Source organism: Durio zibethinus, chromosome 14 (genome assembly GCF_047325235.1).
Source record: "Durio zibethinus cultivar Kanyao isolate XHJ-2024 chromosome 14, ASM4732523v1, whole genome shotgun sequence".
Lineage (NCBI taxonomy): Eukaryota > Viridiplantae > Streptophyta > Magnoliopsida > Malvales > Malvaceae > Durio > Durio zibethinus.
This window is the reverse complement of record NC_143175.1, coordinates 24786584-24810430: the sequence shown is the minus strand read 5'-3', so window position 1 is coordinate 24810430 and position 23847 is coordinate 24786584. Positions and strand designations below refer to the sequence as shown.

General features: G+C 34.2%; 5 protein-coding genes across 14 annotated transcripts; 2 read left to right on the top strand and 3 right to left on the bottom strand.

Moving 5' to 3' along the window:
- Positions 1 to 418: 418 nt before the first annotated feature.
- Positions 419 to 3520, bottom strand: LOC111294952 (uncharacterized). Of its 2 annotated transcripts, XM_089744113.1 has the most exons (3): positions 1301 to 3520; positions 1069 to 1225; positions 419 to 918 (listed from the first exon to the last, which is right to left on the bottom strand). In XM_089744113.1, the coding sequence occupies exons 1-2, from the start codon at positions 3413 to 3415 to the stop codon at positions 1157 to 1159; spliced, it is 2184 nt and encodes a 727-aa protein (XP_089600239.1). In that variant the 5' UTR covers positions 3416 to 3520; the 3' UTR covers positions 419 to 918; positions 1069 to 1156. The 2 variants fall into 2 exon arrangements, with proteins under 2 accessions (XP_089600239.1, XP_022743990.2); XM_022888255.2 differs by having other exon boundaries at positions 1069 to 3516.
- Positions 3521 to 5256: 1736 nt separating this feature from the next.
- LOC111294036 (actin-depolymerizing factor 2-like) lies at positions 5257 to 7398 on the bottom strand. Of its 5 annotated transcripts, XM_089744114.1 has the most exons (6): positions 7294 to 7398; positions 6864 to 6956; positions 6487 to 6618; positions 6322 to 6371; positions 5958 to 6223; positions 5257 to 5866 (listed from the first exon to the last, which is right to left on the bottom strand). In XM_089744114.1, exons 5-6 carry the CDS (start codon positions 6203 to 6205, stop codon positions 5716 to 5718), a joined length of 399 nt encoding a protein of 132 aa, XP_089600240.1. In that variant the 5' UTR covers positions 6206 to 6223; positions 6322 to 6371; positions 6487 to 6618; positions 6864 to 6956; positions 7294 to 7398; the 3' UTR covers positions 5257 to 5715. The 5 variants fall into 5 exon arrangements, with proteins under 5 accessions (XP_089600240.1, XP_089600242.1, XP_089600243.1 ...); XM_089744116.1 differs by lacking the exons at positions 6487 to 6618; positions 6864 to 6956; XM_089744117.1 differs by lacking the exons at positions 6487 to 6618; positions 6864 to 6956 and having other exon boundaries at positions 6322 to 6351.
- A 6112-nt stretch (positions 7399 to 13510) lies between these two features.
- Positions 13511 to 16780, top strand: LOC111293612 (uncharacterized). Of its 2 annotated transcripts, XM_089744109.1 has the most exons (5): positions 13511 to 14252; positions 14366 to 14434; positions 14530 to 14728; positions 16189 to 16257; positions 16389 to 16780. In XM_089744109.1, the coding sequence occupies exons 1-5, from the start codon at positions 14064 to 14066 to the stop codon at positions 16565 to 16567; spliced, it is 705 nt and encodes a 234-aa protein (XP_089600235.1). In that variant the 5' UTR covers positions 13511 to 14063; the 3' UTR covers positions 16568 to 16780. The 2 variants fall into 2 exon arrangements, with proteins under 2 accessions (XP_089600235.1, XP_022742158.2); XM_022886423.2 differs by lacking the exon at positions 16189 to 16257.
- Positions 16781 to 16923: 143 nt separating this feature from the next.
- On the top strand, positions 16924 to 21509 carry LOC111293610 (arginine biosynthesis bifunctional protein ArgJ, chloroplastic-like). 4 transcript variants are annotated; one of them, XM_022886419.2, is made up of 17 exons: positions 16924 to 17185; positions 17284 to 17409; positions 17516 to 17639; positions 17774 to 17847; positions 18084 to 18128; positions 18344 to 18394; positions 18493 to 18561; positions 18745 to 18803; positions 19088 to 19157; positions 19354 to 19434; positions 19512 to 19598; positions 19744 to 19866; positions 20155 to 20217; positions 20472 to 20549; positions 20620 to 20765; positions 21049 to 21119; positions 21211 to 21509. In XM_022886419.2, the coding sequence occupies exons 1-17, from the start codon at positions 17123 to 17125 to the stop codon at positions 21291 to 21293; spliced, it is 1413 nt and encodes a 470-aa protein (XP_022742154.1). In that variant the 5' UTR covers positions 16924 to 17122; the 3' UTR covers positions 21294 to 21509. The 4 variants fall into 4 exon arrangements, with proteins under 4 accessions (XP_022742154.1, XP_089600232.1, XP_022742152.1 ...); XM_089744106.1 differs by having other exon boundaries at positions 20448 to 20549; XM_022886417.2 differs by having other exon boundaries at positions 16928 to 17180; positions 17258 to 17409.
- On the bottom strand, positions 21472 to 23561 carry LOC111293611 (uncharacterized). Its single transcript, XM_022886421.2, has 3 exons — positions 22872 to 23561; positions 22314 to 22610; positions 21472 to 22218 (listed from the first exon to the last, which is right to left on the bottom strand). The coding sequence occupies exons 2-3, from the start codon at positions 22584 to 22586 to the stop codon at positions 21796 to 21798; spliced, it is 696 nt and encodes a 231-aa protein (XP_022742156.1). The 5' UTR covers positions 22587 to 22610; positions 22872 to 23561; the 3' UTR covers positions 21472 to 21795.
- Positions 23562 to 23847: the final 286 nt, after the last annotated feature.

The following is a 23847-nucleotide window of genomic DNA, read 5'->3' as shown; positions in this document are numbered from 1 at the left end:
TATGAAATCATTGCTCACAGCAATTCTTTGGATGTCGAATCCCGTTGAAAATGATCCCACTACTGCCTTAGAAGATCGGGAGAATACCTTAACACATGCAAATTTGCTTTAAACCGACTTAAATTACTAATTGTTGTATATATCCTCCTCATTTTTCAAAGGAATTGCGTTGCATATACATATACCCACCTTTCCTGGAAGAAAGTGGTAAAGTTTTTTATATTGCTTCCATGCATGAATGTTCATTCAGGCCCGGACCTTTACGGTTCCATCTGAGTGAAGAAAAAAAAAAAAAGCTTTTCATTTTTACTTTACCCATTTATTGTGAAAAAAAGAAAAAAGTGCCTCCTGATCTCTTTCTCTTTCTTATCTGGTCTCTCTAGGGGAGAGATTTTTGGGGCTTACGGTCAACAAAATCTATGCAAAGCACTCTCAAAGTTTTTACGTTTAAAATAAAAGGTTCATGCTTTTCTCATTTCACATTTAAGCTACCGATCACTAAGAACTTCAAAATCTGGGTGTGCCGCTGTTTAATTTTTGTAGTCACCCCTGCTCTTCTCGATATCCTGCTCTTTTGCCAGATACGTTGGAGAAGGAAACTACTACGTTGGCCGAGAGCAACATCTTTTCGGATCTCTCCCCATCTCCAGCTGCCCATGGCTTTGACTGTGGCATTAATGTATGATCTGCACGGATGATAAACTGATCGAGTAGCAGACCAGCTTCCCAGCTTCTTTGACTAAAATCGAAACAGCTCAAAATTTTCTCCAAACTCGGGTCTCCCCGTCCAACATGATGGATTGATGGCCAGTTGGAAACTTGGACCCCTCGCTAGTTTGGAGAAAAAAGCTAACGGTATACATTGCATTAGAACAAAAAAAGGTAAATCTTCCTCTTCTAATGAGAGGGGTTATGTATCTGCGTATAGAAACACGCTTGTTGTTAGAACAATGCATCAGTGCCCGAAAATTTAAAAGTGGAAGAGGAATCTCCTCCACGCTAGAAAAAGAAAGCATTTCATCATACGTAATTCTGTCATGCCCCATTGTCAACAGGATAGGAACTTACACTTTAAATAACATTGATCTCCAACTTTACAGAATCAACATTGAGGCTTCTGTGTTTGCTAACTGTTCACAGGGAGCAGTAAGTAGCTTCATCTTGACCAGAAAGATTTCTTAGGATTTCTGCTGTCCAGAATGTTTCCAAGAATGGCCAATGCATCCTGAAATTTACGAATTCTAAGAAAACCTCTTATCATGGAAACCTCACTGTCTGAGCAGTTTGCTTTCTCCATTACCTTATTAAGAAGCTTAATTAAGGTATCCTCCATAGATAATGCCCGAAGTCCTTCAGCCAGCATATAGAATGATGAGAATTCAGGTAAAAATCCTTTCTCAATCATCTCAACTAAAAAATCAACAGCTTCTCCAATTGGACCTCCACCATTGCAAAGGCCACGAAATACCATCTTATATGTGATGGCATCTGGAGGGTCACCATTCTCCAACATCTCTCTATAAAGCCTCATAGCTTCATCAGCTCTCTTTCGTCTAAATAGAGCTTGAATAACAGGGTTATAAGCATGTGGGGTCAAAACCATCCCTTTCATCTGAATAGTTCTAAGTAGTCTACTTGCAACATCAACTCTCCCTGCCTTACAAAGGCCCCCAATCAGGGTTCCATAGGTGACAATATCTGGTTCACAACCACATGAAGTCATGGTTTGAACAATGTCCGCTGCCTTTGTTATATCCCCAGCCCGGCAAAAGTATGTAAGCAGAGAATTGTATGTGAACTTGTCAGGTTTCAATCCTTCCATTACCATCTGGTCCATGAGCTGAGCAGCCTCCTGAACCCTCCCACTCTTGCAGAGACCATCAATGAGCGTGTTATAGGTCACTGAATTTCTTGAAACCCCTAGAATTTCCATCTCATCAAAGATTTCCTCTGCTTCTCGGATCCTCTTGTTTTTGCAGAATCCATCAATCAAAGTATTATAAGTAACAACATTCCGTGCACAGCCACTTGACTCCATTTCTTTAAGCAGGCTTAAAGCCTCTTCTGGTTTCCCTTTATAACATAAGCTATCAATCAACATATTGTAGGTAAATTCATCAGGTTGGCACCCTTTGTTCTTCATCTCCTCAAAAAGTTCCATAGCAATGCTATGATTTCTTGTCCGGAACAGACCTTGTATCAAAGAATTAAATGTGAAAACATCGGGTAAAATTCCCTTACTCGTAAGTACACGAACAAGTTTAGTGGCTTCTTCAACTTGGTTCTCCTTACACAGGGAGCTAATCAAGGTATTATAGGTAACAGTATTTGGCGAACAATCCCTTGAAACCATTTCATTTAAAGTTTCCACTGCCTCCTCAATCATGCCAATTTTACACAATCCAGAAATCAAAGAGTTGTATGTAAATATATCCAGATCAAACCCTTCTTGAAGCATCAAATCCATGATCTCCAAAGCATGCTTAACATAACCCACCTTACACAAACCATTCACCATTGTATTGAACGTGAATTGATCTGGGTAAAACCCTTCACTCGTCATCTCTTGCATAAAAACCAAAGCTTCCTCAATCCTACCTTCCTTAAAAAACCCATGTAACAAAACATTCACAGTCACATTAGTAATCGGGCAACCAGCCTCCACCATCTGTTCTCTCATCCTCAGTGCACCATCCATATTACCTTCATCAATAAACCCTTGAATTATCGTGGTAAACGTTTTCTCATCGGGGCTTAGACCATAACTAGGCATTTCTTCCATCATTAAAATGGCAGGCCTAATTTGATGTGCTTTACACAAAGCCTTAATCAATATGTTAAAAGTAGAAACATCAGGCCTAATCCCTCTATTAATCATTCCATTATGAGCAGTTTCCACTAACTTTAACTTATTCCCATCAACCAGAACGTTCAAAAAGAAATTATAAAAATGGGTGTCGGGTTTTAACCCAAACTCACTCTCCATCAACTCAACAACGTCAAGAATTTCATCGTACAAGCCAAACTCAGCATAACTTTCAACAAGAATTAAAAAAGTACCTCTACGAAGTTCACAGCGAGAGAGCTTTATCTGTTGCAAAATATGCTTCATGGAATCAAAGGACCCAAGCTTTCCAAGCTTGGTGAGGAGTTCTTCGTAGATGGATAAGTTTGGGGTGAAATTGGGCTGCTTTGAGGCCCATTCGAATAAGCGAAGAGCTGAGGATTCGTCGTTTTGGCGGCGGATGGTGTCGAGGAGTTGAGTTGGAGTGAAATTGTGGGAGAGAGGAAATTGGGTTTGGTTTTGTTGAGTGGCTGAGAAGGAGATGGAGAAATGTGAAGTAGGTTTTTTGAAGAAAGGGAGACAAGGAGAGTAAGACCAAGGGTAGCATTTGAAACATGTAGAGGAAGACATTTTTTTCTCTTAGGAAGATAGAGCCTCAGCTCGGCACTCGGCAATGCTACGAGCGAGAAAGACGATAAATGTTTGGGGTCATTTTTTCCTGGTGTGCTTGATAAAGCAATCCTAAACGGGGAAACAGATGATAGAGCAACGACGCCGTTTGCTAAGAGTAAATATCGTTTTGCGGTCTCCGGAGTCCGGCCCAAATATAAAATGCTAAACATATCCTCTTTTTTCGCCTTTTGGGTTTCTGATGGATATCCGGCCCAATAACAAGTAAGAAAATAATATATACCCTGGCTGGCTGGTTAGCCGTCCGTCCAAGTAACCAAGAATTCCTCCAATTTATGGCAAAGATAAGCATAATCCTAGAAAAAATTAGAAAATTCAAGGGAGTGGTTGCCTGTTGTTTGGAATTTCATATCCTAAGCAAACCCTCTAAACATCCATAGATTAAAATTGGGAAAAATCTAATTCTTCAAGTGCTAATCCATATATTTTGAATTTAGCGTACAATTTACTTGTTCCATATACCATCCAGGCAAATTCAGTAAAAATTTAATTTAAACTTGAATATTTGCAACTATTTTTCTTATCCCAAAATGCAATCTCTGTTATAGAAAAAGAAAACCAGAATTTTTATCTTAATGAAAGAAAATTTGAATAAGAAACCTTTATTCCAGTTTCTCAAATTAAACAGCCCATAACTCCAGCAACTCTACACTGACGTAAACACATTTTAAATCGAGCCAAGAGTTGCTTGTCATGTCTCTTCCGTTACATTAGGTAAGCTCTTGGAATCTTGAATTTTAAGAAAAAGTACGATACTAAAAAAAAATTGATATCTAAAATTTTATTTGATTTTTAAGATTTCTCATAATCAGATCTATTTGTTTGTTGATTGAGAGAATTTTGATTTATTAATTTATATATAATTATCATAATTTTCTTGATAAATTATAAATAACCTTACATTTTGTTTTAATAAAAAAATTTCAAACAACAAATAATACCTTTAACAATAAAAAAAATTTAATTTTTTTAATTAATTATATCTAATTACGGTTAACTATACATTAAGTCATAATTATTTTCTTAAAATATAAAAAAATCAATTATGACATTTTTAAAAACTGAGCGCCTTTATAAATATCTTAGAAAAATCATCGAATAAAACATTTGTTCTAAAAAACCCACTTATTTACTTTTGTAAAATTTTTAAAACTTCTGTAATTAAATAAGACGTTTGTTAAAAAAAAAAAAAACAATCACCTTATTTTAATGAATCAAATAAAATGTTTGCTCAAAGAAACCATTTATTTGATACTTTTGTAAAAAATTAAAAAAAAAAGTTTATAAAAAAAATGTCTTAATTGATATCAAACAAAATATTTGTAAAAGTAACACTTTAATTAATATCAAATAAGATTTTTTTTTTAACAAATACCTTAATTGTCACCTATTAAAATTGAATTAAAAATAAAACATTAAAAAAAAAAAGCTAAAACAGCTTCCTTTTCACAAGAATTACAAATATATGATAAATTTTTTATTCAAATCAAATTTAAAAATAAAGCAATGCATTATCTAGGAAATCCTGTAAGTAATGGCAACACTTATAAGCTCAAAACTAAACAAAACAAGTCAAGTAAGAGCAATAGATGAACATTACAAGCATCATTGCTAACATCCAGTTGGCATCCAACCATTTGGCTAACTCTCAAATACAGTAAAAAGGTACTCTTGGTAATTGATCTGTAATCCTAGAAATGGCCTTATAAGCCAAGTCTTTTCGGCCACATCAATTCATAAATTCTGTCTAACAAAATCGCATTAATAAGCAAAACATGGTATTAGTTTCATCATGATTTCAATAAAAGTTTGATCTAGTAAAATGTAGAAATTGTACAATATATGTTTGCAAGAACCGTACTCGGTTCTCTCAACACATCCATCATTATGGCAAAGAATCAATGACTCGGAAGCCATGAAAGCATGCCCTTTAACACTCCAAAACAAATTGACGGGGGTCAATATTCAAAAAAACTTGAAAATGAACTAAAAGCGTCGCCTAACCCCTCACAAACAGTTACATAGTAGCTTGAAGGGATAAGACTACACAAAGGCACTCAACACATAGGTTCTATAGATAACAAAGAACATATACCCGGTTTATCTTCGAGATTAATAAAAGCCTATGGCAAAACTTGGAAATTGGCATCCTGATTATCCAAGTTTACCATTCCTATAAACATTTCATTCAAGTAAAGACACCTGGAGGAAGCCCATTGCAAGGCCTAAAAGATCCATATTCAGCTCGCACGGCTTTTGATAACGTCAAGACCCATCTCAGTAGGATCTGTTGCTTGCAATTCCACCTGAATTCCATCCAGTTCTCTCTTGAATCTGTCTTTGGAGCTAGCGTATATCATCTTACTCCTGACCCTTGATGTATCAGGAGACCTTCACAGGACAACAACATAATGAGTACACAAGGCAACAACAAATTACCACGCAGTAAAGATAATTCAGACGACCAAGAAACTTGCAGTACCATGCAATGAAAAAAATCCTGCTCTTTTGGACATTCTCTGCCGTTAGAAAATCAAAATCATACACAGCATATCGACATTCATCAGCAGGAAGACTTTTAGTAAAATCCTCATAGCTCTCAGCTGGCTCACCCACCTTCTCCACAATAACTTGCTTCTGCTTCTCCTCAATTTTGAAAACAATGAAACGATATGTTCTTTTTGCCTTAAGCTCCAAAAACTTCAACTTGCACTCATCGTGCACAGCCATTCCTGATGCTGCATTGGCCTGAGGATGATACAATATCACATGACAACGGGTCAAATATCTGAGGCAAGCCCAATGTTTCGTTAATCAATGTTTCATTGGAGTAGGTAATACTAAACCTATTAATTTGCCTTCAAATAGGATGCACCCTGCAACATCAAGATTCATCCTAAAAAGGGATAAAAGAAGAACCAAAATGAAGTGATAATCAACAAGTCCCTTACTCTCTATCACTGTGATTTGGTCCTAACAAAGTGAAGGGTAACAAAACAGCACTTAGATACCTTACACTAGATTCTAACTTGAAATATCAGCTGCCACCTATGTTGGCAAAACATGGTGTGGCAAGTTGCAACAACATCGTCTTAGGATACAACAGCCTACAGGGTCAATTCTTACATTGCCTTGAGAACATCCTAAAACAAAATAAATAAAACAGCTTTTTGGGCAATGAAGCGTCAAATATCTTATGTTTGGATAAATAAAATAAGACTTATTTTTTTGTTTTTTGCTTTAAAAAAATAAAAGAATGCAGACAGAAATAACAACAAACAAAAGTACAAGGATCCAAATTAAAAGTGCAGACAGATTGGATCAACCTACCAATATACTAAACTAGTAAAAAATCATTGGCCAGAAAAATAGTTGAAAATAGACTAACCAAAAAACAGAAATCGAAAGGTCTTAGATTAACAGCAAATCCAGCAGAATCAACCGGCTAAAGACACTAGAATCTACGTCAGTGACAGTTCATCTAATTCCATAGAAATAAAATCGAGTTATTAAAATCCACATCATCAAACCACAAACTAAAGATTTAGAACCATAAGATCTAGAAACTCAAAATAGATAAATAAATAACAGATAAAATCAGTCGGTGCAGGAAAATTTTCCACAAATATTTCAAGCATCGCAGCTTCGATGAAGAGATCAATCAACCGCTAAAACAAAATATTAGAAAATAAAAATCAACAAAAAGTGACGATCAACTAGGATTGCTAAGAAACTACACAATAAAATCAGATAATTAATTCAAGGAGGAATTATTTTAAACCAAAAAAAAAAGAAAAACACCAAAGATGAATCATTACCATCCTTTTCAGTTTGTTTGGAAACGAGGATATGGATCGTGATCGACGGAGAAGGAAGAGGATGAGAAAATTTAGAGAAAAAAAACGCTCTCCGATAACGAGGGTGGAAAAGGGGGTGATGTTAAAGGTCCTTTTAAGTCGGTGACCCTGCCCAGTGGAGAATTGATATCGTGATTATATTGTATATTTCTTATCGTACGGAACATTCCGTCCACTAATGGGGTGCTGCCACGTCATGTATTGATCACAGAGGGCACGTTTTTGTTTGGTTTTGTGTCGTTATCATGATTAAGCGCTGTAGATAATGGGCTGCGCTAGAGCTTTACAAATTGGCGGCTTCGCTTGACTCGGCTGAATTTACAATTTTTGCGGCTTCATGTTTATTCTTAGAAGTAAATGACACTAATATCAGAAAAAAAAATCAATAAAATAGTCTTAGCAGGAATTATATCTCATTACTTCTTTTATATGCCAAAATAATCATTTGATAAAAATTAAAAATGAAAAATTTTCACCTTTAAATTTTTTTAGCATAAATATATCATGGTCACTAAGTTATGGTTATAATTTTAAAATAATTATTTAATTATTTAAATTTAAATAAAATTTTTTATTCAATCGATTATTTTTAATAATGTATTAATATAATAGTATCACGACAATAATTAAACATCAAGTGATGATGCCATATAAATTTGCATATTAACTATCAATATATCAGGTAATATATCAAGTAATGTAATAATATCACATGATACGTGATTATCGATATAATATTATTATGTTAATATATCATTTAAAATTATTGATTGAATAATTACAAAATATTTACTCAATTTTAATTTATTAAAATAAAAAAATAATTGTTAGATGATAATTTTAAAAACATCCATGTATTTTAATCACCAATTATATTTTTATCATTTTTTCTAAATAAAATGTTTATTGATAACAAAATTAGGAAATTTTTGAATTATGTATAATTTTTCTATCACAAATAACAAGGTTCAACTTTTTTTTTCAAAATTAAAATATATATATGATAATGAAAGAGTTAACATAACAAAAAAAATTATTAGTATTAACAATGAAATTTGTAATAGACCATTTTTACTTATTACTAATGTGGAGATAAATTAAAAAAATTATAATTAACTAATACACAAAAAAAGTATAATATTTTATCTCAAACAAAGTAAAATCCATACTCCTACGTAATTGCAATATCATACAACAAATTTAATGCTTGAATACTAAAACCTAAGCTTCTATTAAAAAATAAAAAGAATTATAGTATGTATTAAAATTATATTATCTATATTATTTTTCTTTATGAATTAAATTAAAGTTTGCGTTTTGTTAGCCTAGCTGGCATGAGAATAGAGCCGTGGACTAATAATGGCAACTTTGCATCTTACAATCCCATTTCTCATTCCATCTAAAGCTTATTTGGGAAATCGTCACAAACACCTGGTTGGGGTCCACCGCTGCTCTACCTCCACTAAGAGATTCTCCCGTCTATCTCTGCGTCAATCTAACGCTACCCCTTTCTTTTGAATTTTTCGTAATTGGCAACCATGTCCGTCTCTTTTTCACGCATCCTTTCTTTCCTTATTTTCTTTTGGTCTTTTCAAAATGCAAAATTTGGTAAGTAGTATTTAATTCCAATACCATATTACCAAATTGAAAACTATATTAAATAAGTTCTAATAATAATAATAACGACGATGAAGATTATAAAAGAAAGGAAGGTACATTGTCTGAGAGGTTTTTGATCCTTCCGTCGGTTTGGTGCATGCACTAAATAGAGTTTGATCCTATTATTGAAATAATAATAATAATAATAATAATTAATCCTTGAAATCAAAGTAAGCAAAGGCTGGGGCATAACAACGGAGGGCTTAGAATTGTCAGAGTATTTTTATAAGTTTTTAGATTAAGATTGCTTCAGCAACAGACACGGAGTTCCCTTAAACAAAACAGGTTTAAGAACATGTCACATGACGTGCACATGGCAATTAAAATGTACCGTAACCAGAGGAAAGGAGACGTTAGTATTGAAAATTTGAGCAGCAAGAAATCTAATATTATTACTACCGTAGTATCAATTTATATGTTCAATTATTACGTCACTATAAGATAAAATTGATATTTAAATTTTTTATCATAAAGCGGATTCATCCACATTAAGAAAAAATTCGTTTAATTATTTTTATTAATGTTCTATTAAAACATTAATTTACAATAAATCAATTGGTACAAGATCATTAAATATAGCAAATTAATTTATTTAAGATTATTATTCATTCACGTGAATTTTTTTCGAATTTTATATAAATTTATCAATAACTGTCAATTAATTAAATCATATCACTGTTATATTTTTTTATATAAGATATAAAAAAAGGCTTAAATACAATATGAATAAAGAATTATTTTTTACGCATCCTAAATACTTTTATAGTTTTATCTTATTTCTCACCTAACCTTAAATGCTTAACTAATTTTAACGTTGAAACACATCTTGAAAAACCAACTCCACCACCTACCAACCATGCTTTCAAACTGCAAATTCAAAATATCTTCTACACGATCTCTAGATCGTCTTCCTTCCTACCAACACCCACAACACCATCAAAAACTACTAATACTAAAGTAGATAATGCAATGAACAATTCCAAGTTCAACTTGGCCAACAAACATGGAAACTCCAATATGCGGTCAAGCTTCCAGAAGCAATATCCAACTTCTCATGCCGCCTCTACAAGGTTGGTTTGCTGCGGGCGATAATTTAAATTTTGGCATTTGCTTGAGGTTGTATCTCATTACCTTAAAAAAGAGATCTGATTTATTGAAATTTGATCGATGAATTAACATCACCTAAATGTGGATTAAGGGTTTTTAATATTGTTAGTTTAACAAATTTTTAAATACAAATAAGATAAACATATTTTATCGAGAATGATAAATAAGCATACAGTGAATATTATTTTTTTAATTAAATATAGAAAACAATATTTAAGAATATCATTGAAAATTAAAACTCAAATCGAGCAGTTAAGAATAGCGAAAGATTTCTTCATTGCAATTATATCAAAATGCTAATTTTAACATGAACATATGAAACCAAAGAACAAGTTTCTTTATTCATGCTGTAAAACTGACCAACATTACACGAACTAAATAAACAAACAAGCTACTTCAAATAGTCAAATACTAAGAGAGAATTAATTTAAAACATCATGTTGTAGCATTTTTTGGTTTCTCGCCATCTTTGGCTACATTGTCGGATGTCTCTGCCAGTGCCGAGGCTGCAGCCGGAGGAGTTGGGGCACGAATCGGGTGGGAAGGTGGCGCTTGGAGGTTGGATGGTGCAGGCTTATTAATCTTATTATCTTTAGCATTATCAGATACGGGAGCCGAGAGGTCCTCGAAGGACACAAAAACGCTTTGCGATGGCTTCCTCTGGTGGCGATTGGGTCTTTGAGACATGTTTCTTTCGACAGAGAACAAACAAAAAGAAAGAAAGACTGAAGTTTTGAATGGGAAGAAGAAGGGAGAAACAATCGAGCTTTGATATCTCCTTGTACCAACTCAATTGGTCTTTATAAAGAAGAGTTGTTGGGAAACCCTAAGATTTTAACGTACGTAAGAAAATACGACACAAAATCTTATAGCATCAATATATCTTAACATATTTTGATTTTAATATATAATTACTTACCAAAAATATCATATCGCCCACCAGCGATATAGATATGGTTTTTATTTTTTCCAAGTTAAAATTTATGATTATGAAGATGCCATATAAAGTTTCGTAATTTTTTAAACAAAATTGATGAAGTTAATTGTTCATCACTCGAATTTGTTATATTTGAAATTACGAAAATTAAAATTTTAATAGGTAAAATTATTAATTATTAATGTGTAAATAAAAATAATTGGTGACACGAGAATTCATGAACTTGAATATAATTGAAAGGAGGAAGAATATAACTAAACGAGTTTTGGTCGTGTAAGATAATGAGATTGCTTCTGCCTTTGATTATAAATATTTACAAAGAGGTAGAGATGCATGTATTCAATTCATATAATGAGCATGGCTACCTGCTCTTATCATAATGTTAGATTCTGCATTAAGATGAGCAAATCGCTCTCATATTCAGTGCACCTTACTAAATGGACCCAAAAAAAAAAAAAAAAAAAAAACAAAACAAAGAAAGAAAAAATGTTAAAAAGCCTTGGAGGACAAGACACCTAGGTTTTGCTAATCTGTTTGAAAAGCATCTTTAGTTTTAATAAAAATGATTAATGTTGCAAATAGTTCATGGATTATAATATAATGTTTAATGCGATATTTGAATTTAAAAATTTTTTAATATTGTACTTAAACCATATATGAATATGATAATATATTGTACTTATGCCATTCGTAATTAATTTTCAATGATAACATATAACAAACAAACAAATTTATAAATATCATATTAATTAATAGATTAATAATTTATATATTATATTAGAGATTTTTAAAATTTAAAATATCATATTAAATATTTTACTATAATTCATAAATTATTTATTATATTCTCTCTAATAAAAACGAAATTTTAAAACACCCATCTTCATTTTGTAGTTTTTGATTAATGTTCTTCAACTCTATTTGATCCTCCCTTCAAATTCACTAACAATAGCTTAATTTACGTTATATTTTGTAGGAAAAAGAAGGAAAAAGATGATAGAACAACAAATAAACAATTATACAGCAAATGAGCTAGCCTGGTTCAAAGCAAGGATTAAAAAGAGTTATTTTCACTTTCCTTTGTCTCGTTTGAGAAATTAACTATTTAAACCAATTTACCTACAAAAAAAAAAAGATAAAATATGTGAATAATCACTTAATTTTAAGTATTTTTTTTATTTGTCATTTAACTATAAAAATTTACATTTTAGTCACTAACTTGCTTTCTAATTTAAAATTTGTTCAATAATAATAAGTATTCTTTTAAGACTAATGGTTGGGTAACAAAAAATACTTAATAAAACATTAGTAATTAAAATATAAGTTTGGCAAAAAGGTATTCAAAAATTCAATAATTATTTAAAATTTTAATATTTTATTACAATAAATCAAATTTTAATTTTTTTATTTTGAATTAGTTAAATCCTTAAACATATATTTTTATCAAAATTGAATCAATAAATTTATATTTTTACCTCAATTGAATCATCGATTAAAAGAAAATGAGTTATATTTGAGGGCTTAATTGATTATAATAAATAATAGGGACTTGGATAATTATTAATTTTTTTTTATTTTTTTACCTTTTATATATTTTTGTAATTGAGTGATAAAAATAAAAATTAACTAAAAATTGAATGATTATTCATGTATTTTACCAAAAAAATCCCTTACTAAAATATCATTTCACCACATATTGATCAAAAGCCCAAAAACAAATATTGCGTTTGTCTTGTGTCCACTTGGGCAGAAAAAGCCCCCAAAAAGAATGGATAAATCTTAATTTCCTCCAGGCCCAACAAATAATAATAATAATAATAATCAGTATTAAACGTGAAGCAGACCTTTAATACACAGGTGTCCAGGGCAGTTACCGCAGTAATTCCACGTGGTGGATTCTCATTGATTTATTTATCCCCAAGTTCCACCAGACATCCGTCAGCAACATTTTCAAAATTTTCAAAAATAAAATATTATTCCTAATTTCCTATTGAATCAGATTTATTTTCTCTCTCCATCTTCTTTCTTTCTGGACAGTTACCGCGAACAAAAGGTTTTTTTTTACCTTCTGTCTGCTGCCGCCTTCCACGTTCCCTCATCAAATTCTTCTCTCTCTATCTCTTTTTCTTTTTTTTATTCACATAAAAAATAAAAAACCCTAGCACAAATCTTTCGTGCTTATTGTTAACCCAACCTGAATTTCTTTCTTTCTATTTCTTTTCTACTTTCCACGAATCTCATATCCGCGAGATTTGAAATCTGGCGTTTCAACACTCGTGCATGCTTTATTCTTCGATTTTTTCCAGAACTATTTGTTATTTGGATTCGATTTCTGTAGATTTTCGTTGATTCTTGGCTTTTATAGGTGGTTTGCTCGGTAATATTTCAAATTTAAATGACATTTAAGCGGTTATTGGATTTTCTTTTTGAATAGTTTGTTAGTTGAATTAAAATTTTCTTTAGTTCGTTTTGCAGTTAGTCTTTTTTTTTTTTTTTTCACACCAAGAACAATGTCGGTTTAGCATTGCTTTGGGGACACGCATTCAAGCTTCAGTATATAGTGAAATTTTAGGGTTCATATATGTTTCCACTTTTGAATGCTGTCATTATCAGAAATTTGGAAACAAATTGTTATTGAATGGCTGAAGCAGCAGTTTGTTACGGAATCTCAACCGAAAAGATTATGGAGGATGTAAATTGTACTAAGCCTGAACTGAAGGGAGACCGTGATTGTCTTCAACAGGAACCAGAATTTGAAATGGAGACATCCCCTAACAAGAAACGAGCGAAAGAAGTTTCCAATGAAGATATTCGATCAGAGGTTTTTAATCCAGTTGTTTCTCCTAAAGAAAACACGTCTAGTTTCCATGACATAAGCAGCAGAAACTAAGCTGTTTACGTGAGGTTACCACTATTTGTTCCGGGAATTCAAGCTCTGAGGAGATTCTCAATGATAGTTCTCAAATGGGAATGATAGTTCTCAAATGTGTATGATAGTGAAACGTCGTATTCAGTTGGTGGGGAATGTATGAACCTAGAAAATATTTATAGGAATGGTTCTGTTGAATGGAGTAGTCGATATTCTTGTGCTCCCAATATGGAATTGAAAATGTCTAAGAAGATTGTTCCTAGTAACTACGCTACAAATTTTAAGAAGTTGTTAGGAATTGGCATTCTTGATGGAGCCCGAGTTAAGTATATTTCTATCTCGATGGAGGTAAATTGTTTTTTTTTTTCCTATCTACATTAAGTTTTGATGGAGGTTAACTTTGTTTTCGTTAAGTATTGACTTGTTTATGAAAGTTATTACCATTTTTTTATGGTTGTTAGAGAGTACTGGATGGAATTTTTCGTAAGGGTGGATATTTGTGTGGATGCTCATTTTGTAATCTCTCCAAAGTGAGTCACTCAGCTGTTCTAATTTTTACTATTACTTGTTCTTTTAGTGCTTATGGGTATTATTTTAGCTGAATGGCTTTGTGGTGTGTGAGTAGGTGCGGAGTGCCTATGAGTTTGAGCAGCATGCTGGTGCCAAAACTAGGCATCCAAATAATCACATAAACTTGGAGAATGGGAAGTCAATATATAATATTATTCAAGAACTAAAGACTGCTCCGCTCAGCATTCTGGATGAAGTGATCAAAGACGTTGGTGGTACATCCATAAATGAGGAATCCTTTCAGGATTGGAAAGGTAAAAATTTTGTTTTAATGCTTTGATTAGGTTTATCTTGGTTGAGCATAGCATAGTCCTATCTCATCCAGTGTATTGGGTTTTTTTTTAGATTGCGAATAGGTTTATAATTCCTTCTTTAATCTATAAATGCGTAATTGATACACCACAAATTGAAAGGAAAAGAAACAAACAGATGGGAATTCAATTAAAGGACTTCTATTACACTTGAGGTTGCTACCTTTATTTGTTATGGGCGAGGTTATTTAGGGTCTCAGGCTTCCAAGTCTAGGTATGCAAATACACCACAAACCCACAAATTCACTGGCATTGTAGTTTAGAAATTAATTGGCTTTGGATTAGGTGAACAAAGGCGGGCAACTTGTAGAGCCTGATAAATAATTTGTCGTACCATGAAGTTCAATGCTATTATCCATTATGATTGATTGGCTTTACAATGTCAATTTTTTGGGCAAAAGGAAAGGATTTCGCTGACTGCTGATTTCTTTGTCCGCATAACAGTCGAATGTTTTTATCGAAGTGCCAACTTGGAAGTATGTAATTCTCAAGGGTTTGAGTGGTAGCAAAATCTACATTTAACAGTTGTAGGGTTGTTACTGGCTTACAGTACCTTCTTTCTTGTGATGAACTATCCGTTCTTTTTGTCCGGTTGTTTTACAGTTACAATCGGGTTTCGAAGGAAAGAATTCAAGCAGATCATGTTGAACCTAGTCACAATTGTGGGTGAAATGAAGAATCGATAGCATTCGCAAAAGAGTGGCAGGAAAGCTTTGAGATGGATTTGTGTCTGCATATGCATGCGGATCAGATGCATATTCTCTCACAGATTGTTGAAAATGACAGGGTTGGAAATGTTATGGAGCATAAAGGTAAAATTCCTTCTGTCCTCTCATTTTCACCTTTTCATTCAACCCAAGATCATGTCTAGGTTCAAGCCATCTTAGTCTCTGAGACTCTGAGATGGCCCTTTGTTTCCTACAGTAGAAGTGGAGAACACAATATAAATAAACACAGCTGGCATTTACTTTACCAAGCTATAAGAACTAGGAAAAAAGGTATGCTAGGTGCCCACTAGAGTTCCCTCAGGCACTTCAGTTGATTTCTATAGAGTTCAAAACCTCTTTGCCATTTGCTGAAGTGTTTGGGGGAACTCCGGTTGCCATCTGAGACAGTTAAAATTAGGATAGGGAGAACGTATCAGTCTGCATAATGGATATTAGTAATTACAGGGATGAAAAACTAGTTTTATAGTTCAATGGCATACGAACTCCCGGATGAATTCTATTACGGTTGATGCATGCTGAAATTTTAGTTAGAATCACCCTTTTTCTCCTTAAGGCGGTGGTGTTCCTACATAAGAAATTAAAGAACTTTACACCATTTTTTTTTCTTTTTTTCTTATATTTCAGTTAATGGTTCCTTTTAGCATTGTTGAATCCTTATCCTAGTGAATCGAACAGGCCTTTCAGGAGAAAAAACAGATGAACAGTTTAAAGAGGCATTTAACCCATTTGGCCAGATTGTTGAAGGTTTAGTTTAATACCCTCTTTTCCTTCCCCACATCGTCTCTTGTTCCTTTGGTCTTTAGAGTTAAGTTTCTTCACTTGCATACTTCTTCGTTTTGCTTTCAACCTTATATATTGCTTTAATGATATTGCAGCCAAAGTCGTAAGAGATAGAGCAACTGGAAGATTGGTTTTGTTGGAAGAAATGAATGCCAAGTTCTTGCATGGATGGGTTATTTTTGTAGACCCTGCCAAACCAAGGGAAATCAGACCTCCACTGGGATTTGAATCAGGGTCTTCCGGAGATGGTTTCAGAACAAACAAAAAGGTCTGATGGTGCGGGTAGTTGAGTTAAACAAAGGTGGAGCCATGGAGAGAATTATTTGAAGGCTATTTGGGATGGGGAAACCTGTCAAAATTTTTTGTACTAAACACATTCGTATTCATCATTGGGCCTGTTAAATGTGTATTGTGCCGAAGTTCAATTGATACTTTGAACCATCAAACTCGCCACAGATTTTTACTTATTGGATCTCTTTTTTTTATTTTTTTATTTAGTACTTATTCCTTTATGCTTTCGACCACTTGAATTGGGCTTGGGTGAGCAAACAATAAAAAAGGCAACTCGGCCCAAAACCAGATAAGTTCGGGTTAATAAAACAAGTTTATTACCAATACTAACGCAATTATTAGTGAAAGAACGGCGTGGATTCCACGTGAAGAAATTTATTCCGTCGGGCCGCCACTCAACTCCGCCGCCGCCGCCCATAAACCCTCATTAAATCTCTCTCGTTTTCTTCCATTTCTTCTCTCCGTTTTCAAACCCCCTCCAAAAATTAAAAAAAAAAAGCCAAAAGATTCCCTGAGCTTCACACGCTTTCGTGCAAAAATGTATTCATGTGCTCCGCATTTCGTCTCTTTGAAATTCTCTGATATGTCTTCCCATAGTAAGGTCAAACTCCATTTTCTCCTTTTCCGCTTAAAGTCTCTGTTTGGCTGCCCTGAAACAACATATTTTTTTAAGTTCCTTTTTTCATTTTTTTTTTGCAGATTATAAGCTCTATTTGTTCGTCAAAGGCGGATTTTAAAGTATTTGCGGCTGCATCAAACGTTAATGAGGCGTCCAATTATATACCAGCAGCTCCTATTCTTCTCCCTGATGGAGTGTGGAAGCAGGTCTGCCACTTGATTATTATTCGATTATTAATTCTTTTTTATTTTTGATTTTTTTCTATCTAATTTTGCGAATTTTATCCTTTTTTTTCCGGTTGCGATTTCATAGATTCCGGGGGGAGTTACCGCGGCTAAGGGATTTAAAGCTGCCGGCTTATATGGTGGATTACGCGCTAAAGGAGAAAAACCCGATCTTGCGCTTGTCACTTGCGACGTCGATGCCAATGTTGCAGGTGGAATTTTGGATGCTTATTGTATATTTAGAAACATTATTGTATATTTCATTTTTAAAAAAAACTTTAGTTTATTCTGAAAATAGTGTCGAGTTTCTGGCTATTTTATAACTTCTTTGGAATTCTATTCCCAGGAGCATTTACTACAAATGTGGTTGCAGCAGCACCGGTGGTGTACTGCAAAAATGTGCTGAATAGTACCAAAACGGTATGTCAGATTGGCTATCTTATTCATCCTTATATAGGAAGGACGATGTTCTTGTAAACTTAGTCTTGAACTAAAGAAATAATTTGATTTTGAATTGCCTTTGTGGGATTTCTTAGCTTATGCCTAGTAGATGTTCTTTTGGTATGTATGTCAGTATATCTGCCCAGTTCAGTTATATATATTTGGTTTGATTTTCCATGTTATATGGCTAATGACTAAATCATGCATCTTGTCAGGCGCGTGCTGTGTTAATAAATGCTGGTCAGGCCAATGCAGCAACGGTTTGTCAAAGTAGCATTATTTTCTATATTTCTTTGGTCTTTATCTGGAAGTCATTTGCTTATTGAAGAGTGTAGCGCATTTAAATGTGCTCCATTTTTTTGTGCGTCTTAAACATGGGAAAAGAATCAGTATTTGACTATTTTCTTATTGTGTTTCAGACATGCCAGATTAAATCAGGCTTTACATGGCTAATTGACCTTCCAATGATTTTCAGGGTGATGCTGGTTACCAGGATGTGATAGAATGCGCAAATGCCCTTGCTACAGTATGCAACTTTTAGAGCATAAAGTTCCTTGTACTCATAGAGATCTTTCTACAGGCTGAATTCTTTTTCACTCTCTTTTTTCGTTTGTATTGTTGCAGATCCTTCAAATAAGGCCTGAGGAAGTGTTGATTGAATCCACTGGTGTGATTGGTCATAGAATAAAGAAGGTGCAGATCCCTTTATCCTTCTACCTTGAACATGTGCATCCCATTTATATGCTTGCTTGTTATGCTGATCTATTAGTGAGCCATTGAAGTGAATTGCGAGTACATTCTTTTTTCCAGACTGATGTAATACAATCCATGATTCTCATTCTTAAGTGGATATTCTGTTGATAATGTGATATGCAGGAAGCACTTTTGAGTTCACTTCCAAGGCTAGTTAATTCGCTATCACCATCTATTAAGGGGTACTTCTTATACTTTTTTTTTTTTTTTTTTGGTTTTGGAGTTGGGTGGGGTTTATTTCACATGCTTCCACACTTATGCAAAGGACTAAGCACACTTAGTCTGATCCATGAAGTTATTTATAATGGTATTTTTCCATTGTTGTTAAATTACAACTAGGACTAGAGGCCTAACACTTAGATGTGCAGGAATTAAATTGTATATCTGCAAATGATTCCATAATTGGTCTTTTGTGTGGTTGTATTTCAAATTTTGCTTAAACACCATTGGTCAAATTGTGGTTCAGGGCAGATTCTGCTGCAGTGGCAATTACCACAACTGACCTCGTTAGAAAGAGTGTTGCAATTGAATTTGAGGTAAGTAATAGTTTCAAAGGGATAACAATTTAATATGCTTTTTGCTATTATTTGGTAATTGTTTGTCAGAAATCAATATCTTTTCCAATTAAGATGATAGAATTGTCTCAACACTGTAGAACTTGAAGGCTTCTTAAGAATCAAGTCTTTTATTAATTGTATCTTATGTCATTGGATAAATAATTAATTTTCTCAGGTTGGAGGGACAAGTATAAGAGTTGGGGGAATGGCAAAAGGTTCTGGGATGATCCACCCTAATATGGCAACCATGCTTGGTGTATGTCTTTCGAGTGTTTCTAACTTTTCTATAGCATATAACTCCAATTCTATTATCAAGGTTGATGCCTCTTTCAGGTAATAACAACTGATGCCCTAGTTGAAAGTGATGTCTGGAGGAAGATGGTTCAGGTTGCCGTAAGCCGCAGTTTCAACCAAATCACTGTATGTAACTTCATTGCTTTTAACCCTCCCTGTTACTTATTTCAATTAGGTGATATCTTGGTTGAATGGACTCCTTTTCTTCCATGACATGGTCTATTTGGTCTCTGCTTTGTCTTTAGCTAGTTCGCTTATTGTTTTGCTACAGGTTGATGGAGATACCAGTACCAATGATACAGTCATTGCTTTTGCTAGTGGGTTAGCTGGATCAAATTGGATCACTTCTATGAACAGTTACGAGGCTGCACTACTTCAAACTGGTCTTGATGCAGTAAGTTTGGCTGCAATTGAGCTTTTCCTTGAACCTATCCAGTTTAAATTAGGTTTCTTATACAATGAATAAATACATAGCATCCCATCTACACATCTCGAAATTTATAGTTGATTGCATATTTGCTTTTCTTTTTCTGGCAATGTTAACACAAATATCAAAATTTATCTATATCACAAACTACTAGAGTTTGGTAAATTTTTGGGATGATAGCACTTGGGTTAGCCTTTTGATTTAAACCAGTGTTTGGAATGAATTTACTTGAAATTTTAACATATCTCTTCTCAGGTAATGCAAGGTCTTGCCAAATCAATAGCTTGGGATGGAGAAGGAGCTACGTGTTTAATTGAGGTCTGCATTCTTCAATTCTTTCTTTCCTCTCTTTTTTGACCCTAGAAAGATCTTTCTTACTGAATGAACCAAGTTGAATAGCATACATCTGCCCACTCAACTCAAGAGACCACTGATATTAAGCCACTTTAACTAACAACTTGCTCTGATATTGGGCACTAATGCATTTGAAGTTTTAGGCTGCAAAAATCTCTTGGGTGGTCTCTTTTTTCTTATGTAATGGAGTTTAGGTGAACACTAACCTAGAGATGCAGGTCACTGTAACTGGTGCAAAAGGAGAGGCTGTAGCAGGAAAGATTGCACGCTCAGTGGCTGCTTCTTCACTTGTCAAGGCATGAACTTTTAAATAAAATCCATCTAACAGTTAATCTTAGCATTTTCTAATATAATTAATACTGTTAGGCTGCTGTATATGGGAGAGACCCGAACTGGGGACGTATAGCTGCTGCTGCTGGCTATGCAGGGATTTCTTTTGACTCAAACAACCTGCAGATACTGCTTGGAGATATTATGCTCATGGATGGCGGGCAACCACTTGAGTTCGACAGGTAAAGTTTGCTCTTTGTTGCTGTCGGTTCCTTCTGACAATGCAAAAAACATAAAATGACATGCTAGAAAGAAAGCAGTCACAGGATAGATTTTGAGATTAATTGTGGAACCACATATATATCATGCACTTATCTAGTGCTTTTGATGCATCATTATTAGATAAACCTGATTAGATCTTCAGTATCCTAAGGAGAATTTACGAGTTATTTAGAGTGACCTCGTGAATTAGTCGAAAATCAAACCTGTTACTCCTAATCATAATTGCCCTATATATAATTTCAGGGTGGCAGCCAGCAACTATCTTAGTAAAGCTGGTGAGACACATGGAACGGTGGAAATTAAAATTGTTGTTGGTAAGTTACACCAAATTTGACACAAACATTGCCTTAACCTTTACCATCTGATCGTCATGGGATCTTAATGTTTTTGATTGACCTGCAACAGGTGATGGACCAGGCTATGGTAAAGCATGGGGGTGTGATTTAAGTTACGACTACGTCAAAATAAACGCAGAATATACAACATAGAAGACATTTTTACATGGAAAGTTACAATGCCCTGTTGCATAGAAGACATTGTGTGATTTTAGACTCTTGCAAAAAGGCCAACAGCAAAAACGAAGAACCTGCGTGCATAGTTATGTTGCAAACTTAATGGATTTAGAAGGCATGTTTCCTACAGGAAATATTATGTAAGTTCACAAACTGATAAATAATAAGCATAAAACTCCATTTCATTCGCCAGTCTTGTCATCAAGCACTAATAATAATATTCTATTTACAAAGCAAAAGACAGTTCAGGTTCCCACACCATTATCAAAACAACAAAGTCTTTCTTCGTCTTGGTGAACTCTCTTCTTCAACTGACTAAGAAAGTGGATCCAGAAACCTGCGCCCAATGAGCCTAGCCTGAGAGACCACTTGATAATTGCACTAAATCAAATATCCATAATAAAAAAGAGCTTATTTATCTACAAAAAGCAAGGTCCTTTCTCCATGATGAGAAAGGAGAGAGATTTACTCATGGAGCCTAAGCCACAGAGTAGTGCACCCGAGTGGGTGAATTTTTCAGAAAACTACTCCCACAATATGGGGCTGGACTGCCAACATTGAAACCATCAAGGTCACCAGCGGCGTTGACTACTCTACCCTGAACCTGCAATGGTTTATAACACCGATCAGAACTCCCACAGCCTCTGCGAAACTGTTTGTTGTCTTTACCACCACCACCACTACCACGTGAGGAGTTGTTTCCCTTCTGCCCTCTCTTTCCAATTTTCTTCTTGTCATTGTTCTTCTTCGACTTCTGCTGCTTTTTGCCCCTAACTGTGTGCGATACTGACGTTGGCGGAGGATCATACACATCAGGGGCCCATGTCACTGTCAGGTTCATCCGTGCTAATCCCCTTTTCTCACGGCCAACTTTAAGGGCAGACACTAGCTTCATGGGAGTCTGTTGAGGTTAAATGCAAGAACGAATGGATAAAAAGAGGGGTTAATGGACCTACCGAAACTTAAACAAACAAAGGCCTAACTAAAGATTCTTACAGGCAAAGAAATTGCGTGGGAGTAAGGTGACTGCACAGAATCCTCTGAGAACATTCGCCTCAATGCAGTTTCAATTTCATCATCATCTCCAGAAGGAGATACAGCAGAAGGAAATGAAGCACACTTGCCTAAAAACTTTTCACGAGGTTTGCTTTGATGTCCCTGTTCAACTAACTCTTCCACATCAGATTTATTATCACATTCATTCAAACAAGCATGAAGCAGAGCTTGCTTTATGTCACTGAGATCATAAACCTCTCCCAATATGTCCATTTCCAATACCAATGGATACAAAACCTGAACAAAATCTCATCGGATTGATCAATAAGAAGTGGAAAAAAAATCCCATTATTAGTCTTTGAAGAGAAAAAAAAAACATATAATTAAGATGAACTCAAAATTGAAACATTATGAACAAATAAAATAGGAAAGAAGAAATTGCAACAAAAATTTCTGGGATTCATTCTTTGACGAGTAACATTTCAATAAACAATTCAAGCATCCAATGGCTGTTCAGTACACGTGCGGATAGCACGTGCTAAATGGATAAGATTATACCTTTATTAAGACAGTTCCTGCAATCAATTCAAAACCTTAAAACCTCCGAAAAGAACAATCCCCAGTTCACGATCGAACAAAACCTCCGATTTTCTGAATAAACTAGATTCTTCTGATCGTACGGTAATAACATATAAAATAAAAAGAAGAATCTAGAAGAAGACGGAAAACACAGAGGAAAAAGGAGAGAGAAGAAAGACGGAACAAAATCACTAAAAAAAATTTAATGATTGATTGAAAAATGTTAACTAAGATTACCACGCCGATCACTTTTTTCAAGATGTTTCGAACAATGGAAACATAAACCAGTATGAAAAGGAGTCAAAGAAGGGATCAACGGAGGCAAAATCGATTCGAAAGGTAACGAAGGCATGTTATCTTCTTATGCTCTTCGAAACCCTAATTTGTACGAGAAAAAACCCTAAAATTTTCTCTTATTTCTTCGATCGATCGAGATTAAGATGAAAAAACCCTAATAAAAAACATTTGGTAAGAAGCAGAGGAAGTGGATGGGAACAGCGAAGGAAAAGAAGAGAAACAGATATACTACGCTAATAGCCTAACACAAAGAGAAAAGAATCTTGTGAGAGTCAATGGATATTGGCGGTATTTAAGACCGAATCAGGAACGTACACGTTTCAATCATTTGCACCTTTTTTCTTCTCTGACTGGGATTTTTTTTTTGCTGATGTTTATCAAAGATATTAAATCAATATTTATATTTAAATAATATTAATAAAATAATGACTCAACTTCGTTCAAAGTGGGCTTACTCTCAAATAGGTTGCGCTATGGGCTCAACTAGGCCCACTGATAGTTAGTTACGAAGAAAAATAAAACACCGTTGATCTTTGTCACTTGATTTCAACCGCTTTATAAATGACGTGGCACCTACTTAAAATTAGATTTGGATTTTATCGTAATTTTGATGTAATGTGATTATATTATTAATTAAATTTAAATATTAATTTTAATA